This window comes from Phaenicophaeus curvirostris, chromosome 2 (genome assembly GCF_032191515.1).
Source record: "Phaenicophaeus curvirostris isolate KB17595 chromosome 2, BPBGC_Pcur_1.0, whole genome shotgun sequence".
NCBI classification, from domain to species: domain Eukaryota; kingdom Metazoa; phylum Chordata; class Aves; order Cuculiformes; family Cuculidae; genus Phaenicophaeus; species Phaenicophaeus curvirostris.
This window is the reverse complement of record NC_091393.1, coordinates 106,942,210-106,962,895: the sequence shown is the minus strand read 5'-3', so window position 1 is coordinate 106,962,895 and position 20,686 is coordinate 106,942,210. Positions and strand designations below refer to the sequence as shown.

Sequence of the window (20,686 nt, the reverse complement as noted above, 5' to 3'; positions counted from 1 at the left end):
CCTGCCCTCTGCTGGGTTTCCCCAGAAAGAGATGCTGCAAGTATGTCCCATTCTCAGCCCTTCAAAGTTCCCTCCCATAGCAGCAAGTCCGTCATCCCGGATCCCAGGTCACACCTCTCCACCCTTTCAGTCTTACACAGTATCACTCGTACTCCATCCACAAACTATTAAAACGGGGTTCAGCTGAACCAACAGTCAGAGCCTCCAGCAACATCCACCAGGCTTTTGCCTCTTACTGAGCTCCTTCCCAAATCCAGTAACCTAAAGGGCTCGCAGCGCCTCGCCAGTACAGGAACAACTCAGCCTGACCCAGCAACCATCAGCTACTACCCACAGGACTGCTACAGTCTGGTAGTAACACAGAACAAGGTAACAGCAGCACTAACAGCAGAAAATCAATTTCATTTGCATTTCCCTCCATTAATAAGGACAAGAACAGGACAGTGAAAGCTGATGACACTTGTAACATCACCTTTCCCTTCTCTGGTGCTTTTCATTATATATCAAGCAAATCTTTATTATTTCCTTTTCAAAGGTGAGGAAATTGAGCAGGAGCGTAACTTTATGTTTGACTATCACCCAGTGGCAGAAAGAGAAAGAGCAGCAAAATCTACAAACCCAGAACAGGAATCATTCCACTAAATCACACAGCTGCTGAAGTAACCCCTTTAGTTCTTCAAGACAAAATCTCTTATTTTAAATGTAACAGAACAACTTTTCCTTAGTAGTAGTCGACAGAAAAGCATTCTCTGCATTTACCAAGCAGAGTAACTCTTAACAGAGGAAGTAAGACATTTCATCCAGAGATGTCAGAAAGCATCCATGAGCTCCTACCACATTCCAAGATCTTCCACCAAAGCCATCATTACCAGATTTAACTGGGGCCCTTTCAGTCCACATTCATCTTCAGATACCAACCTTCCCCAAAACCTTTACTAGTTCTCCATAAAACACATGCTGAAGAGGATTCCTGCAGCTCACCCTCTTCCCTCCCATGTCTCTCAAGAATGGCCACTACTGATTTACAGGACCTGGTAAACACAAAGGAAATACAAGTGACCCATTTTAACGCCCCCTGGAATCAGTCTTTAATAAAAGAGAAAATGCAGCTTTCATTCATTAGCCAACCACAATGCTATAAAGAAAGACAGTAGTCCAGAGATAATGATCAAATTTGATTCTGCATGTTGATTAACAGTTAATTGTAGTTTCTGTTGTTGATTACAGAGGCTGGAATTGAAGAGACCCGAATGGCGTAACTAGATATCTAGGCATGTTCTGGATATTGCTGCCTCTAGCACAGCACCATTGTATGACATGAGAACATTCACTGTAATCACTCCTAAAAAGGAGGTCCTAAACCAGAAATAAACACATGCAAGACACCCTCTTCAATCCAAATCATACACAATTTGATTCCACACATCACAAATCCTTCCAGTGTAAGACAGTTGCATTACAGCTGACACATGATGTCTGTTTAATATGACTCCAAACAGGATTGGGTGTGGAATAGCAATGAATTTTCTTTAAGGAGCATATAACTTATGAAGAGTACGAAGGTGTCTCATCATACTCCTTGGATACTAAAATACATGTGCCAATTCCAAAGCAAAGGCAGTTAAAACAAGGAAGAGCACACATACAGCGAGCTGTGCGTTTTCCTGTGGCAACACAACAGTCCTATCACATGTTACCAGACTGCCTTTCACTCTTTGTCCTTGGTCACACACTGCCTCAAACCCATTCTTCCTTCGTACCTCTGGAGCATTCTAGGACAGTGGCACTTTATTATGGATGAACAGTTAAACATGCTGAAGATTGAGTCTGCAGATAAATGGAGAGCGGAAGGAGCCCAGGTAGAGATATCCATTGTGCTCATGTGCCTCGCTAACATAAGCTGCTGTCACTCCATTGGGATCATGAAAGCTTCTTCTGTAGGATCCCGTCTCACTAAGTTCAACAACAAGGCTGTATTTGGGCACAAACTTTGTCACAGTTTCCTGACCCAGCAACTAAAATAAAAGGAAAAAAGAGAATTAACAACAAAACATTTTATTCTCCACCATTAGGACTCAGACACTTACGCGGTCTCCTTGGAAGAAGCAGCTACGAACATAAGCACACGTTTTAAGTACACATTATTACACAGGCTTAACACATTGACATCTGAAAATAAACCTCAAAAATCAAAAAGAGACCAGCACAGCAGCAGACTCTACTCCAGTGCTAGGCTGGAAGGATGTCCCCACAGAAGATCTTAACCTGGAGAAGAGGATACTGAGGGGATATCTCAGTTCACAGCTTCCTCACAAGGGAAGGAGGAAGAACAGACACTGATCCCTTTTCTCAGGCCACCAATGATAGGACCTGAGAGAATGGCGGGAAGATGCGCCAGGGGAGGGTTAGGTTGGATGTTAGGAAAAGGTTCTTCACCCAGAGGGGGATGGAGCACTGGAACAGGCTCCCCTGGAAAGTAGTCATGGCACCAATCCTGACAATATTCCAGAAGCATTTGGACAATGCACTCAGACACATGGTGTGAATGTTGGGGTTGTCCTGTGCAGGGACAGGAGTTGGACTCGATCCTTGTGGGTCCCTTCCCACTTAGAACATTCTAGGTTTCTAAGACATCAGCTTGTTCTGGTGCACTGATGTCAACCAGCAGGCACCACACCCTGCTCCCCACAGCATCAGTTTAAGGCTCCTGCACTGCACCAAGAGAAACAATAGGTTTTATAGGGACAGCACAGAGTTTGTTTAACCAAAACGGGACTTCAATCCTACACATTGCATGTTGATTGCAGTTGTTTGGTTTATTTTTTGAGAATGGAAATATTTCCTAGTCTTTGTACTATTGAAAAAGCACCAGGCCATTTCTTTAGCATCAGATATCCCTTAAAAAATACATTATGCTTGCTCATCCTCATCCTAAAGCAGGATGTGATATAACAGACATATTGAGTCAGAACATAGTGTCACCTAGCAGCATATACAACATACACACTGTCTCTTAGGATGCCCAGGGCAGTCATTAGAAGAGGACAGATTTCCCAAATGCTCTCCGGACACCTGGCAATAAGTAGTTTAGGCACTTCTGGTACAAAGGTGAAGTCCTCACATATTCCAATGTAGATCCTGTGTTTCCACATGGACAGGTATCTTTCTTTCCTGAGATCAAGATGGAAGGCAACTTAAGAGAGGTGCACGTGCTACTCTGAGAAGGTAACATTAACATTAGCTTTACAACCTATAGTTATGTAAGGACTGTTCTCCTCGGGGACAACCACAACAGCACTAAAAAAGATCTTAAAAATCTTCCTGGGAAGAGGAAGAAACAGGACAAACAAATATTTATAACTTCCATTCCTATATTAATGGTATTTTTTTGGGTTTTTTTACCTTAAATATCATCCTTCTAATCCATGGCTTTTCAGACAAGAAATCCAACAAAGAAAATCCAGGATTGGGCCGGACAGCTGCCATAGCTACCCAATATCCTCCAGAGCTGCTTAACCTAATATTATCCGGAAGGCCGGGCATATTCTCAACAAACATATCTGCTCCACCTTTCATCAGCCCAGACACATAATACCTGCAATTACAGACAGTAGGATTATGACATGTTAACTCAAGTAGTTCAAGTAGTAGATAAAAGTCCCAAAAGGAATTCACTTAAAAAAAAATAATTCTTTTCCTTATTTTGGTACAGGGAAACACAGCACAGTCACATTCCCCATAAAGTCAGTTTACTTCACTGCACTCATGATGGAAAGACGATGCAGTCCAGATGTTAACAGTGAAAGAAAAAATTAGGTATTAAGGAAGGCCACCTTCTTTGCCATTGATAAGAAGGCATGAAGAGCATGTAGGGGTTTTCTTTCATCATTCAAATCATTATTCAAACAATCTCTAAGCTGAGAGTAGCAGGAATTTCAAAGGCATACTCACCTCCTAATTCTAGCCATGGTTGTCTCCTGGACCAGGACAAAGTCTTCTGCAGGAGAGAGCTGGACGCCATTGGGAAACCTCAGCCCCACCATTAAGACTTTCACTTCTTCCGTTACTGTGTCATATTCAAGTAGCCTAAAAAGAAAGCACTATATGTGGGTTTGAGTGAAGACAAAATATTTATTAGTCTTGGTTTCACTTTCCAGGCATTCTACCTTCTCTCACACGCGCAGGAGACAGAAAAGCAGAACAGCCAGCAAGCATTTGTTTATGAACATAGGAAAAATACTAAGCCACTTGAGATTCATAGAACGGCTTGAGTTGAAAGGGACACCTCCTCCACCGGCCGGGACGCCTCCCACTAGATCATGTTGCTCAAAGTCCCATCCAACCTGGCCCTGAACACCTTCAGGGATGGGGCATCCAGGACTTCTCTGGGCAACCTGTTTTGGCAGCATTCATGAAGGATTTGGGCTGACCATAACACTAACACCTTCTCTTTTAAAACAGATGTTCCATGCAAGTCCTCTCAAAGGAGCAAGAGGGATCTCTTACTTCACCGCAGGACTCATTAGCAACATCCATACACTCCCTCACCCTCTCCTGGGCAATGCACAGGTGGTTCATAAAGAGAAAAAGCTTGAAGTCCAAGGAAGTGGTGAAGTCAGGGCCTTCAAGAAAGCTGAGGAGGGGCTCTTTATCAGGGAGTGCAGAGACAGGAGGGGCTCTTTATCAGGGAGTGCAGAGACAGGACAAGGGGGAATGGTTTTATGCTGAAAAAGGGGAGATGAAATCTTAGAGAGAACTACTTTCCTGTGAGCGTGGTGAGGCACTGGCCCAGGTTGCCCAAAGAAGTGGTGGCTGCCCCATCCCTGGAGGTGTCCAAGGCCAGGCTGGATGAAGTTTTGAGCAACCTGAACCTGTGGGAGTTGTTTCTGCCCATGGCAGGAAGGCTAGAACTGGATGAGCTTTAATGTCCCTTCCAACCCAAACAATTCCATGATTCCATAACTTCACTCCTACAGCTGAGCTTACAGTAAGTTAAATGCCTTGGGGAGGAGATACTTGCCGCCCATCATCTGTGCCTTCCATAAGCAAGAATAAGTAATCCCGTCTTTGCCATTTGCTACTGGAGTCGGTGAAGTAGATTTTCCTCCCATCTCGGGTCACTGTAAGATCATTCACAAATGCTAACTTCTGACCTTCAATTGGCGTTTTGGTTGACACCAGCTCTTTTGTTTCACCTGATTACAAAAAGAAGGAGGAAATAAAAGGGTATACAAGGCAATCTTTTGTACGTCCTGCCTTGGAAATGAGTTCAATACTAACATGAAATTAGCAGGCACTTCACTTTTTTCCCCATTTGTGGTTCCGTTAAGTAATGAGGTTTTGGGTCGTAATGGAACAATGCTAAACATGAATGACCCAGAGAAAATACTCTTCAGAAAAACTGAAACAGTAGATGATGTTCCCTATTGATGTGCCAGACTTTTCACATTTCTGAGCCCATAGCACAGACTTAGGTCCCAATCTTGTAGAAGGATCCAGACAAGCTAATCACTACCTCGTCTTTCCCCATAAATCTGTACATACAAGGAGTGCTACATTTTAAATGTTGTAACACCAGCAGGTGCACTGAACTGCTCTGTCACATACGATCAGACAAATTAAGGTCAAATATCTACAAATTAACCAAAATCTATTGAAGTCCCCTTTGGGCACGGGGACTGGGTTTGTTTGTTCACTTGTTTTTGTCATGATTGAGCTACTATGGCAGCTGTCTGTTATCCAAAGGGGACACCTTGATCCAGAGCCACAGTCTAAGCTCCTCAATTACATCTCACCTACTGTCTACTCACCTCCATCTCCCCACCTCAAGGCAATTTGGAAATGCTGTCAGAAAAAAAATCAACGCTACATGAAAGCAACTATTCCTTTTTGACAGCACAGCTCCTAAAACGGAGATCTGGCTCAGAGATGTCCAACAAAGGACATGATGCAACAGCACCTTCCTCATCAGGAAGGAGCCACTTGACCTTCAGCCATACCAAAATAGATCCTTCTTCATTCGCTGTAGATTAGGGTCACAGGAAAGTTAAGAGCTCTTCACTACCACACAGCGAGATCAAGGCAGAAACAAGAGCACAGCAAACACAAAAGCACAAAACCAGAAATGTTTGTTGTTTTTTTCTCTTTATGAAAACTGAAACAGCTGCTCAGAGCTTTATTCATGGATCCTGAGGTACCAATTTTGACAACCAAAAGCATACATGACCAGAAGATAAGCCACTGCTAACTCTGATCCAGACAGATATAGAGAGGAAGCGTTTCCTATAATAAAATTAATATCAAGTTCTCATGGTATATTTCACCCAGACTGCTCCAAACCACTTTACAAAGAAGGCAGGCATCGTTTTGCTTGCAGTGTCTGGCAAAACAGCAAATGAAGCCCAGATTTGTCAGTGGAAAAGAACTGAGCAGGAAAGTCATACCTGTACCAGGATCAACTTCATAGAGTCCATAATAAGCATCTGCCACAAAAAGGGTGTTATTTGGCCCCACTCTGATGCCAAGCGGCCTTCCACATGTTGGCTCATCTTCACGAGTTCCTTAGGAAACAATTTTAAAATGGTTTTCTAAATAGAAATAAATACAAGGCATTCAAAAGCAGCTTACACAGGTCAGAGGGTAGCTTAACAAAAAACTGCACACATTCACTGAAGAAATTATTCTTTCTTTCCTAGTTGTGCATGGAACAGATATTCCCATGTTTTCACCACTGCAGAGATAATCCTATAATTTGCCAGGCTAGGAGTTATATCACAGGTGCCCCAAGCAGGGCTGAAATGCCAGAAAATTGGATTTAATTAAATGCTTCCTCTCAGATAGAAACGAAAAATAAAAACATGCATGTACACCTTGAAACTTTCCTTTTACACAAAGGTCTAATGCTGTCATGAAACAGCCGGTTTCAAGACGGACACATAAGATTTCTACATGAGGAAGAAGGGGAAGATTGCGAACCTGAAAAATTGATGTCTGCTTGAGTCCTGAAGAACTAGAAAGTTAGAACATCTGTAGCCTGACAGATGACCAAGATAAACTTCTTCAGAAGGTACTCGTCTATAGCCTTTCCACTTCCCTCCCCAGCTCGAGCAGGGCAACACAGAAGTCTAAGCTCCCCACTACATCTCTGGCCCCAAAGAAATAGGACAGCATAACTTTCCCACTTCTCCCAAGCAGTACAAGTCCAATAGAAATGAGCAGTGGAAAGGCAACTCTACATACCCATCCCAACCCACATTCACACCTAAGGAGCAGCTGGAAGTCCAGCATCCTATCAGCCAGCAGCAGACTTCATTAGCTGTTAGCACCAGGGCTCTCCTACCTGTTGGGCAGGCAAGAGAGCTCTTCCAAATCAGTCCAGAGCCCAATCACATGAACATCCATGTAAAATTACACAGTTAAAATGCCGAAAGTGTGAGCTACATGAACAGCAACAGTTCCTACCCATAATTTCTCTCTAACTGGCAACCAGCGCAAGGCTGCAGAAACTCATGTAAGCTACCACATCTTTACCATAAATAAAACTGACAGTTTCAACAAACAGCAGCCAGGTGGCACTGAGATGCCCAGTGTTGAGCTTCCCCATAGAAATGGTTGTTAATAAACAAGCCACTATCACTTTTTCCTCACTCAGTTAAACGCCATTAAATGAAGCAAATAAGTGGTTCAGAAAGAGAAGGAATAACTGCAATGTAGCAGTGAGAAAACTGAAATATCATGACCAGTGGAAGAGGGGAATACGGAGGGGCTCTCTATCAGAGAGTGCAGGATAGGAGGAGGGAGAATCGTTTTAAGCTGAAAGAGGGGAGATGTAGATGAGATCTTAGGAAGAAATGTTTTCCTGTGAGGGTGGGGAGGCACTGGCACAGGTTGCCCAGAGAGGTTGTGGCTATCCCATCCCTGGAGGTGTTCAAGGCCTGGTGGGATGAAGTTTTGAGCAACATCATGGAGTGGAAGGTGTCCCTGCCCATGGCAGAGGGGTTGGAACTGGATGATGTCTAAGGTCCTTTCCAATCCAAACTATTCTATGATTCTATGATATGCACTTGCATGAGCAATCCAGACAGAACAACAGTTTAATCAACACAAACCCTGACCCAGATGTTTTCAGACACACTATGTTCAGGTGCTGTCACTCACCACAAGGACCATGGCCAATCCTGGCTACTGTGTGTATTTCTCCATCTTCAATTTTGATAATCTTCCCATCAGCTGTCCCAGTAAACAGCACATCTACAAAAACAACCAACGTGGTAAGCTTGATGACAAAACTGGAGTGGCAAACATCCTTCTACACAATCCATCTCATAGCATGAAGCAGAGCTCACATTTAACATATAGTAACAGAGTCTTATTCAGTCATAGCAGAAGAATAAAGAGGGAAAGGGAAAAATGAAGGTAAATAAGAATATTTGACTTAATTTCTTCCAACTCAAAGAGAAGAAAAAAATTAAGCCTTAGGAGTTATAAGTAGGGGTGAAAAGTTTTATATCCCATAAGTGCTCCAAAAGTTTGGTTAAAGGTGGATGTAGCAACTTAATGACTTGATTCATCCCTCTGGTCAAACGTCTACATCACCATAACACATGATCAGATGCTGCACGCATCTCACCACTCTTTAAAGACAGACTGACCACACACATCTTCTCATCCTCATACAGCTTACAGTGGCTGCTGGGCACCCACCAATGCCTGTATTGTATCTGTTCTAGAGAAGAATTACAAAAACCAGAGCTAAAAGCATTGCCAAATCACTGTTTTCATGCCAAACCATGTGACAGCATTAAGACTGATTCACAAACAACACAAACATTTCTATATAACCAAAGTGAAAGACCATTGGATTAGTAGACCCCACTGCTTGGACTTTTCCACCTCCAATTTGAATGACATTTTAAGTTTGCTAATTACACTTCTACAACGATATAAAAAGACTCCAACATTTATTCATATAGAACTTATTCCAAGACAGGTTGATTATTTCACCCACAGGTCAACTGTCCTCACAGGAACGTTTCCTTAAAGAGTTTTCAATGAGACTGATGAAAATAAGTAACAGAAAGCAATCAGTGGCTTCAGGTATGCCCTTCAACACATTGTTAACAGAGATAGGAAGACAAAGCATAATGGAAGGAATTTACAGTAGTTTCTTGCTGGTTAAAACAATTTTTTAATATTTTACTGATTTATTAGAAGATACAGCAGAACAGAAATAAATGATACGGCTACTAAGCACATCCCATACTGAAGGATGCTTCAGTAAAGGCCTTGCTTCCAACTCTCACACCTCCTCCTTTTCACATTGAAACAGTCATGGACTAATGTCAAGAGCAGTTCCCAGCCTTACCCCTTTCAGGAGGCACAGGCAACAGCCCCTGCACAAAGCTGCTTTCTTGCTAAGTGAGTGTCTACCCATTATAAGCTTGGCCACCTCATTGGGAAACTCCTCAGAGCCTTTGTGATGTGGTGAAAACAAACGTGCCATAAGAGTGGAGTACAGGATGGCACCTGTCGTACATGCAACACATGCTATTTATCAAATTATGATCTTTTTCTCTGATATAAGCAAAAATTAGCACCACAAAACTCATAGACAGCATTAAAAGGATAGACAGCACTCTGTAAATATTAATTCCCAGTTAACAGCAGGCCAAATGTAGAACAGGACCACCTCCTCCAGACATAAGCAGGCCCCAGGCTCCATTGATGACGCTTTCAGTCCCAGAAGTAAGGTATTTTTAATCCAGCACGAAGATTAGTATTGCGCTGATGAAAGAGGTGAGAAGAACTATAGAGCAGTCAGGTTCTGCTGCAAAAAGTCACTTTTTTTTAAAACCTCCATATTCAAAATAGCTTGAGAGTTTATTATCTAAGAGCTATGTTGCTGAGCAAATCAATGGAGCAACATTCGAAGACCCTTCTTTAAAAGTTTATTTTGGCAGTGCTTACCCCCAATATTGGCAATGGACTCCGGTCCAACCAGCTGGTTTTCCCATAGCCGCTCAGCTTTTCGTAACTCGACATTGGGCTCTAGCACGCCTGTCAGGAGAGGAGGCTCCTTCAAACTGCAAAAAAAGGGCACAAACCTCATGTTCCTTCATGCAAATCTGCAAACACTCTTGAGCAATATATTGGATTGATTTTTTATTTTTTTCCCCAGTTTGCCAACTTCTGCAAACCTGACCTCTGTTTTACAGTATATATCAAGAAAGAAAACCCAGCTGACATGGATCATAATTTTCTGGTTCTGACGATCAGAAAAATTACATTTATGTGTTCCAAAGAGATACATGGATATCTATACAGCTTTAAGTCCAACAAGTTGTAGTAAGGTGGATGCCGGTTCCTTCTGCCAAGCAAGGAGTGACAGGACAAGTGGAAACAGCCTCAAGTTGCACCAGGGGAGGTTTAGATTGGATATTAGGAAAAATTTCTTTATTGCAAGAGTGGTGAAGCATTGGAAAAGGCTGCCCAGGGAAGTGGTTGAGTCTCCATCTTTGGAGGTGTTCAAAAAAACATGTAGCCATGACACCATGGGACGTGGTTTAGTGACATTGGGGTGATGGCTTACAGATCTTTTCCAACCTCAAGGATTCTACAATTTTAGCACATTCCCAGCTCATCTACTATACACAAAGGCAAAGGATTTCAGCATGGCCACAACATAAAAGAATAACTGCTTCTTTATTCATCTGAAGGATTTGTTTGTATAAAACCATTTCTCCTAAGTAGATACATGCAAATTTTTAAACAGAAGTATTTCAGAATTTAAAAGCCTGTCATTTAACACTACTCTGAGATCTGACAGTGCATAGCATTTTCAGCATAAAGAAAATATAATTTTTAATTAATTATTATCTTACAATTAGTGAAAAAAATGCTCCTGTAGTTTGAGCACTAAGAAGACACATGGTTTTGTACCATATGGAAACATGTATTCTCATTCGCAACTTGAATGTAGCCCCACAAATATCAGCTGAAAGGATTACATTGCACATAAAGAGTCTGAACTGAAATCTCAAAAAGACACAACATGGTCCAATCTTCCAAGACCTTGTTCACATGAATAGCGGGGTTCAAGCCAACTGAAGTTCCAGACAACTCCAGAGACACAGAGAAGGGAAGATGATGTCTACAGGCTTCAACTTAAACGCCAGGCTCCAAAACACTGTGCTTCAACACCTACCTACTGACAAATAAGTTTCACATACAAGGACCTCAGCCTCCACAAGTTAAGGATTTCAAGTTATTACTCAAAGCTGCATACAGGCACAGGGCAGTAAGCTCATTAGAGGTTTGCTCAGAAGAGCACGCTAAGGCTCTTAAATTTTGAAAGAATTTTGCAACTCTTTTTTTCAATAGCTCCTTACATAACTATTAGTGAATGCCTTCTACCTGTAGTGTCTTAAAATGGTGAGGTTTGACTCCAAAATTTGCCCACATCCACAGGATCCAGGACCTATTCGTCACCAATCACACTGCAACTCAACTGCTTATATGGTAAAAATCATGATAATTTCCAGAGCTGCGGTGACTTGGAGTAAAAGTCACCTAAAACTGCAAACTATTGAAGCCATGACGAGCGAGGAAAATAGGTTCACAACACAAACAATTTAAAAGGAGAGAAAACTACATACTTCTTTTCTGTCTGGTTACAGACAGCACACTTTCCTTTAAGTACGGAACTGGTTAACCTTTAAGGACCCTTCTGATCCAAACCATTCTATGATTCTATGCACTCCTACAGTGGCAAAGCCAACTGAATTGGTAGCTCCTGTGCAAAGAAGATTTATAGCAGAGTTGTCTTCATTTCCCTACTTTTCAAGCCTTACAAAGTTTCAGATGAGCATTAGCAGGCTTCAGATAACAAACTCATTCACTGGGAACTTTGGACAGTTGTGTTCGCAAGCGGAAAATCCTCTCCAGGACCAGCACTATGCAAGACAGGTGCAAAAAGAATTTTAAATAAGCCAGAATTGCAGGAATTTCACATGGAGTTTCACAGATCACATCTGTTTTTTCCTCCCCCTCTTATGCTTTATTATTTCAAGGAATATTATTCCAGGAATATTATATTTCAAGGAATATTATTCCAGGAATAACACCACCATTGGCAAACTAAATCTTCACACATTCTTTCACCGAAGAGATTGATCCAGAGAGCACCCACCTCCTTGAACTTCTTCAAAACACTTCATAAACATCACATGGAATCATCCTATCAGTTGCACAGACCGGAACCACTTCTGGCAGTGAAGCTGAGGAGCTAATTAAGAATGTACAGCAATGTAAGCCAGTGATTTGGGCAGGAAGAATAATTCTCCTCGTTTCATAAACAGGACTTGAAGTAAGAAATCGAGTACGAAGAACACTGTTTCCCAAGACCAGAATTAGACCAGGACTATATAACAGGAAAAGCATTATAGACATAGGATGCTTTGGGTTGGAAGGAACCTTAAAGCCCATCCAGTTCCAACCCCCTGCCACGTGCACACACACCTTCCTCTGCATCAGGCTGCTCAAAGCCTCATCCAACCTGGCCTTGAACAAATCCAGGACTTCCCTGGGCAACCTGCACCAGTGCCTCACCACCCTCACAGGAAAACATTTCTTCCTAACATCTCCTCTAAATATCCCCTCTTTCAACTTAAAACCATTCCCCCTCATCCTTTCACTGTGCTTCCTAGTGAAAAATCCCTCCCCAGCTTTCCTGTGGCCCCTTTCAGTACTGGAAGGCTGCTCTAAGGTCTCCCAGAGCCTTCTCTTCTCCAGGCTGAACAACTCCAACTCTCTCAGCCTGTCCTCAGATGGGAGGTGCTCCAGCCCTCAGATCATCTTTGTGGCCTTCTCCAGACCCACTCTAACAGATCTATGTTCTTCTTGTGCTGAGGACTGCAGATGAGGTCTCACAAGAGCAGACTAGATGTGCAGAATCCCCTCCCTCATCTTGCTGGTCACACTGCTTTGGATGCAGCCAGGATACTCCTTTTAATGTTGCCCCACACACCCCCCATGGCTTTCAGAATTACCATTCAGCTGCAATGTGTCTCAGGGAAATGGCCTTTGTTAAACCCAACCACAGCAGATCATAATTTCATTATGATTTGCAACGAGGCGGCTTATGTCTAATAGCCTCTTGGCAAGACTTGTAACTACTACCCTACCACAATGACAGTTTCTTTCAACTCTGAACACGTTTACAGCAGCGCTGTTCCTTTTCATCAAGGAATTATCGAGGTAATCATAAATATGTAGCAGACTGAGCATTTTCATTTATTTCAAAACGCCAGGAGCACTAAGCTGCCTGACTCCACCCTACACTGCCAGTCAAAGCGTTTCACAGACTACTTCTCCCAACACAGGTCACATCTTCTCATGCAACTAATTCACTGTTAGGCTGTACGTTCAATACAGACCTTGATTTAGACATTTATGAGTTCAGTCAGAGCAGAAATCACCCAGCTGCACTGCTTTATGAGATCTGCACTTAAATGTAACATCACCACGTGGTTCCACGGGTACAAAGTGCCAAATCAACCCAGTCAGGTTACCCATTTCAATTCCATCCCTCAGATAAACAGCTTCTCTTTGACAGAGCTATGACAGCAAGGGTACAGCTTAGTCTTTATTGAAAATGTAGTTCGTGTTTCACACAAGGCAAGAGCACGCGTAAGTAACCACAAGCTCCACTGACAGCTGGGACAGTAGAAAATAATTTTCTAGATTAATGATCAGAGGAGGTAATTCGGCTCCTTCAGTGATCAGCAGCAACACATGGCTGCACAAAACGTCTCAGAAACAGATTGGGTATATGAGCCAAGCCACGGTGATGGATAACAGCGCAATCACTCCCTGATTCCTTAATCCAGTTAGAACCAATTTACACGTTTGGCTCTTGTTTGCTCAAAAGAAAAAAACAAACTCAAAACCACAGAACACATGCCAGAAGTTACTCTTCAATAACATTTATTTCAAAGCAAAAGCAATGATTTACCTTATAGGCTGAGGGTCTATAGGACAATCCAGCAGAACAGTTACTCCAAGCAGAGGCACGGTAAGAGACGCAGCCAAAGTCAGGAAGGTGACCCGGAACACTTTGCCACTGTAAGTACTGCCAAAACCAGACAAGAAATAGGATTAGCATGTTAAGCTGTTCTAAGATGTAATATTCCTTAAAAATTCTTTAACAGCTTATTTTCTTCAAAAAAGGAACCAGAAATATATTTGCCCAAACATCACCTTGAATGATCAATTTTAACCTGGTTAGGATAAGAGTAAGGGATATTTATCCAGTCTCTGGCATCATATGAGGCAGAGAATTCTCACATACAAGTTTCAAACATGCTACAAGTTACAAGTTGACTAAAAATACCACAAAGAACTGGGGTAGGAGAGGTGATGTTTGGTTGGGTTTTTTTTTCAATTTGATATCCAGTTTGGGCAATGGTTTCCACTCCAGCAGGAAGTCTGGATTAAAAATTACCTAAAAAAAGTTGACTAAATCAACAAACATTAGCAGATGTTAAATGAAAACTTGCTTGACTTAGTGAGAATTGGTTTGAAACTGAAGCCCCAGCATGCAACAGAAAGTAAGCATCTTCTATTTACCCATCAAAACACCGAACAAAAAAGTAAAAAATGTTCTTCCACAAGAGAAAACCAGGGTTTGTTCTCAAGTTGAGAGGTACTCATCAGGCATTTACAACAGAAAGCACAGAACCACACTCAATGAATCCTAGCCTTGAACTGGAAAAGCAGTTTCTAGAGTTTTAAGTCCTCAGAACCATTTGCTGGCACAGCCAGCCAGTCTCCTTGCAGCATCGGTTAAATAAAGGCAAGCAGTGCCTGATGGCTTTACATTAATCCTTGGACCACTTCCACTGTTTCGTCCTTCATCAGCCAATCATCCAGCCAGTAGGGAGATGAACTCCTGCCCAGAGCACAAATGTCACCACCGGGGAGCTAATGACACACGCTTGCAGTACTGATACCAGCCTCAAGGTAACCTTTGGGATTAGCAGGTAGAACAGGAATGACAGAACTAGGCACGGATTAGCAGACAGAACACACAAAACTCAGCACGGATTTGGTCACTGCTTGTATGCACAATGTACAGAGGTTGCAATGTTCATAATCCATCACAGCTCTTTCCTCATGGCACAGCTGCTGTCAATCCTGCTCTTCTGGCAGCAGATGCAAGTGGTTGGGATGGAGCCCACCCCTTGTCCCACACGGTACCCAATGGGCCATCACCAGGTCCTGCTGAGATAATAGTAACCAGGATGCCGATCGCATACCAGGACAAGAGCTGCCACTGCTGCTAGCTCAAAGCTACAGACAATCCACCTCACTCCAAGGAGCATTGTTAGCACTGCTGCTGTGGGTCACCAAACCTTCCCCGGCACTCACACCTGAGCCTACTGCTTTTCCACCCACACGTCTACGTGGGAGCAGCCTTCCAGTACTGAAAGAGGGCTACAGAAAGCTGGGAGAAGCTCTTTAATAGGGACTACAGGGATAGGATGAAGGGGAATGGTTTTAAGCTGAAAGAGGGCAGATTTAGATGAGATATCAGGAAGAAATGTTTTCCTTTGATGGTGGTAAGGCACAAGTTGCCCAGAGAAGTCACGGATGCCCCATCCCTGGAGGTGTTCAAGGCCAGGCTGGATGAGGCTTTCAGCAACCTGATGCAGTAGAAGGTGTCCCTCCCTATGGCATGGGGGTTGGAACTGGATGGGCTTTAAGGTCCCTCCCAACCCAAACCATTCCATGGTTATTATATGAATTGAGGAAGCAACAACCTCCCAGTCTGTATCCTCTTAGATATGGAATCAAGAGTGAGTGGTAAAGATATGAGGCGATCCCCAAGTTTACATGAAAAGGATACTTCAGCTGTTGGCTTTGTTCTTCCACTTATCCTTCAAAAGGTGAAGGCTCAACACTCTAAGAGTGCTGTCAGCAGACACCTGAGCATCGCTGTGACAGCTGAGAACGTTGCACACAAGGAAATTGAGAAAGATGAGTGGATACTCACCAGCTTAATTACATCTCCTGAAAGCACGATTTAAGTACAGATCGTATTTAAAAGACACGTGGATGTGTCACTTAAGGACTTGGCAATATTAAGTTTACAGTTGGACTCTACAATCAAACGTCTTTTCCAACCTATACAATTCTGTAATTGTGTGCGATTCTGATCCTTACTCAAACTTGCAAGGAGTTGACAATAAAACAAAAAGGCAGGAAGAATGAGGTGACAAGCAAACTCACACTTCCAAGCCTGCAAACTGCAAGACCTCTTTTAGACACTGCTGAAACCATAAGCATTTAAACTAAATCCAAAACCTTTAAACAATAAAAATTCATCTGCTTGGAATCCTTATAAAAGTCAACAATCAAAATATACCCAATACAGTATACAGACAAATAAATTACTGACTGGTCACTGAAAAGAATCACTGAAGCAATGGGTCACCAACACGATAAGTACAAAATAAATACTTAGCTAATTGTGTCACTGATAATTAATCCTGCATTGACTCCAGCCACCAATCTCAACCATGCAGCTTACCAGGACCCCAGCTGTAACAACAGCAATTTAGTTGCCGCTAAGAACTAAAGAAAGAAGCCAGCACTTGAAAAGAGAGAGGAAGCTGCACAGACAATGCTATGGGTCACCATAACCAGGAGTCAGGGTTGCCTCATCCTCCTGGCAAAAGAACTGTTAGGGGGCTAGAGGGGAAAGCAACGGCCGTTAAGAGGTGTTTAGAAAGTGTGTAGACATAACACTTCATGACATGGTTTAGTAGGCAGAGTGGTGTTGGGCTGATGGTTGGACTTAGGATCTTAGAGGTCTTCCCCAGCTTTAGTGATTCTATGATAAGAATTTCTGCCACGGCTCCCAGGCAGAAAAAGGGCAGCCTCCAGAATTGCTTCCACTGGTATCATGCAGGACACAGTCATGACAACAGGACCTGCAGATACTCTGGACCATTGCTGGAGCCCTTGAAATTCAACTGATTTGAACAGTTACCAAGTGAGGCTGGAGCCAGGAAGAGCAGCCTCCTAAGCTGAGAGATGCTGATGCTCTTCTTCAAAAACAGGGGCTACGCATGCAAGCCACCATACACCGTCTTTCATCCTGATGACCCTGAAGGGCAGAGACAACAATATGCAAGGTGCACAAACCAGAAGAGACATAATAGGTGACAAACCAACGTATTGTAAGTCATCAGCTACTCTATTCAGTGGAAGGTAAACACCAGCATTTTCTTATTGTTACAGCTATTGTCTTTAGTTACAGTGAAGCTGATTTTTGACGAAATTTCTAAACAGAAAAACATAAATAGAATCTTCTTTAAATCAGTCACAAACAAATGGACTGTTTATAAGGTTATTCTCTCTCAGCCACATAGAAATTGGTCTTTAAACTGCAGATTACTCTTTAAACCATTACACAATATAAACAGACTAACCAGAATTACACAGGGCTTAACCACATCCACAACAAATCTCTCAAGATGATAAACAAGACTTAAAAAGACTCCTTAAAAAAATAAACTCATCAGACACAAGTTAAACTCTAGTTTTGGTAAAAAGCTCGTCCAGCACTTCAGTAGAAGCAGGTGTAAAGACCCTGCTCCCTCTGCCAGCTGGGGAGCTGAGAGATCAAGGACACTCCCAGGCTGACACCCAGGGGTGACCCAGCATCAACTGGTGCTGCCAGCCAAGAGAGGGGAACAGAGGCCTCGCTCCCTCATCCACAGCATTCTGCTCAGCCCGGAGCGCCCAGCCAGCTCTGCCCACCCTGTCTTGCCCAGGGCAGGGTGTCCCTCAGCCCCTCCCAACACATTTCCCCCCAGATCTCACAGAATGGTTTGGGTTGGAAGAAACCTTAGAGATCTTCCAGTTCCAAGCCCCCTGCCATGGGCAGGATCACCTACCCTCCACTGCATCAGGTTGCTCAAAGTCCCAGCCATCCTAGCCTTGAACACCTCCAGGGATGGGGCAGCCACCACTTCTCTGGGCAACCTGGGCCAGTGCGTCACCACCCTCATAGGAAAATATTTCTCCCTAAGATCTCATCTCAATCTCCCCTCATCCTGCCCCCGCACTCCCTGAGAAAGAGCCTCCCCAGTTTTCTTGCAGCCTCTTTCAGTCCTGGAAGGCTGCTCGAAGCTCTCCCAGAGCCTTCTCTTCTCCAGGCTGAACAACCCCAACTCTCTCAGCCTGTCCTTGTACGGGAGGTGCTCCAGCCCTCAGGTCATCTTCATGACCTCCTCTGGACCCTCTCGAACAGCTTCACGCGGGCCAGGCCCTCTCCTCCGCCCAGGCCTGGCCTGTGCCGCCACCGGATCCCTCCCTTCCCTTCCCTCCGCGGGGCGGGGAGCCACGCCGAGCCCCACCTGCCCTCCTTGGCCTCCTGCGCCGGGCTGTCCTCGGTGATGACCTGCGGGCGGGGCGGCCGCCGCAGCCGCGGCCCCGGCTCCCCGGACCCCGCTTGCCTCTGCGACGGCCACACCTCCCCATCCATCCTCGCGCCGCCGCCGGACGCGCCGCGGGACACGCCCTCCGCCCCCGCGCTCCAATCACATCCCAGCTGCCCCCGGAGGCCACGCCCCCACGCCCTGCAGTCCAATCAGAGCCCGGCTTCCCTCCGAAGGCCACGCCCGCTCTCCAATCACAGGCCTGCTTCCCCCGCGGGCCACGCCTCCCGCCAGCGCCCTCCAATCACAGGCCAGTTGCCCCAACGAATGACACGCCCCCGCTCCAATCACGGCCCTGCTGCCCCTGAAGGCCGCGCCCCCTGTGTCCACTGACCCACCCTATTCCCACACACTCACGAGCCTCCCCATCACCACCCCCCTCCGCTCTCTGGCCACGCCCCCTCCCGTCCCCGCGCCCGCAAGGTGGCGCCCGGGATCCGCAGGGCGGGAGCGGGTGGTGGGGAGGTCGCTTTTCCCGGTGCGAGGGAAAGGGAGAGCGAATACTGTGTCGCTCCTCGAATCCTGTGTTCAGTTCTGGGCCCCTCACCACAAGAAGGATGTTGAGGCTCTGGAGAGAGTCCAGAGAAGAGCAACAAAGCTGGTGAAAGGGCTGGAGAACAGGCCTTATGAGGAGCGGCTGAGAGAGCTGGGGTTGTTTAGCCTGGAGAAGAGGAGGCTGAGGGGAGACCTCATTGCTCTCTACAACTACCTGAAAGGACGTTGTAGAGAGGAGGGTGCTGGCCTCTTCTCCCAAGTGACAGGGGACAGGACAAGAGGCAATGGCCTCAAGCTCCGCCAGGGGAGGTTTAGGCTCGACGTTAGGAAAAAATTCTTTACAGAAAGGGTCATTGGGTACTGGAACAGGCTGCCCAGGGAGGTGGTTGAGTCACCTTCCCTGGAGGTGTTTAAGGCACGGGTGGATGAGGTGCTGAGGGATATGGTTTAGTGTTTGGTAGGAACGGTTGGACTCGGTGATCCGGTGGGTCTCTTCCAACCTGGTTATTCTGTGATTCTGTGATTCTGTGAATCCGCCTCTGCCTCCCGCCGCCAGGCAGGCGCACCTCGTGCACCCCGGGGTGACCCAGCCAGATGCGAGGGGTCACCCCCGTCCCCCATCGTGCGGGGGGCTCCCTGGAGCCTCACCTGTGCTCCCCTTGGGTAACATCAGATTTTTCTGCCTTCTTTTGCCTTCTCCGGAGCAGCAGCAGCACAGGAAGGACCCCGGCTACCAGTGCCCAGATCAAACCCACAGCTTTGTTAACAGAACCACAGAATGGCTTGGGTCGGAAGGGACCTTGAAGCCCCTCCAGTACCACCACCACCCCGCCATGGCAGGGACACCTCCCACAGCATCAGGTTGCTCAAAGCCTCATCCAACCTGGCCTTGGACACCTCTAGGGATGGGGCAGCCATGACTTCTCCCGGCAACCTGGGCCAGTGCCTCACCACCCTCACAGCAAACCATTTCTTCCCAAAATCTCACCTACATCTCCCCTCTTTCAACTTCAAACAATTCCTCCTCTCCCTATCCCTGAGCTCCCTGATCAAGAGCCCCTCCCCAGCTTTCCTGCAGCCCCTTTCAGTACTGGAAAGGCTGCTCTAAGGTCTCCCAGAGCCTTCTCTTCTCCAGGCTGAACAACCCCAGCTCTCTGAGCCTGTCTTCGCATGGGAGGTGCTCCAGCCCTCTGATCATCTTCATGACCTCTTCTGGACTCCAACAGATCCCTGTCCTTCCTGTGCTGAGGACTCCAGGAATGAATGCAGGACTCCAGAAAGCATCTCGTGTGGGGAGCAGAGGGAGAGAATATCCTCCCTCACACCCTGCTGGTCACAGTTCTTTTGATGCAGCCCAGGACATGGTTGGCTTTCTGGGCTGCAAGTACTCATTGCCGGCTCCTGTTGAGCTTCTCACCCACCAGCCCTCACCCCCAAGTCCTTCTCTTCAGGGCTGCTCTCGGTCCATTCTCCACTCAGCCTGTATCTGTGTCTGTTCTTGGCATTGCCCCAACCCAGAGGCAGGACCCTGCACTTGCCATTGTTGAAGGCCTTGCTGAACACTGCAAAAAACAATGTTTATCAAGCTAACTGGAACAGGAGACCGCCAAGGAATGGGAACGGCTATTTGGCTTCACACCTGTAGTAAAACGTGGTTTTCCACAGAGACGGGCTGCAACCAAGAAAGG

The 20,686-nt window shown here is 45.2% G+C and overlaps 1 protein-coding gene across 1 annotated transcript; it reads right to left on the bottom strand.

Moving 5' to 3' along the window:
- Positions 1 to 1,162: 1,162 nt before the first annotated feature.
- Positions 1,163 to 18,562, bottom strand: APMAP (adipocyte plasma membrane associated protein). Its single transcript, XM_069850365.1, has 9 exons — positions 18,423 to 18,562; positions 14,012 to 14,128; positions 9,967 to 10,082; positions 8,158 to 8,250; positions 6,444 to 6,560; positions 5,021 to 5,195; positions 3,952 to 4,086; positions 3,403 to 3,595; positions 1,163 to 2,015 (listed from the first exon to the last, which is right to left on the bottom strand). Exons 1-9 carry the CDS (start codon positions 18,548 to 18,550, stop codon positions 1,806 to 1,808), a joined length of 1,284 nt encoding a protein of 427 aa, XP_069706466.1. The 5' UTR covers positions 18,551 to 18,562; the 3' UTR covers positions 1,163 to 1,805.
- Between the last annotated feature and the right edge of the window lie 2,124 nt (positions 18,563 to 20,686).

Excerpts from the sequence above, each read along its gene's own strand:
- APMAP (XM_069850365.1), bottom strand. The coding sequence starts at position 18,550 with ATGGATGGGGAGGTGTGGCCGTCGCAGAGGCAAGCGGGGTCCGGGGAG. Across the intron at positions 14,129-18,422 it reads CAGGAGGCCAAGGAGGGCAG|TACTTACAGTGGCAAAGTGT; the intron begins GTGGGGCTCGGC and ends TGGTTTTGGCAG. Across the intron at positions 2,016-3,402 it reads TTAGAAGGATGATATTTAAG|TTGCTGGGTCAGGAAACTGT; the intron begins GTAAAAAAACCC and ends CTTTTATTTTAG.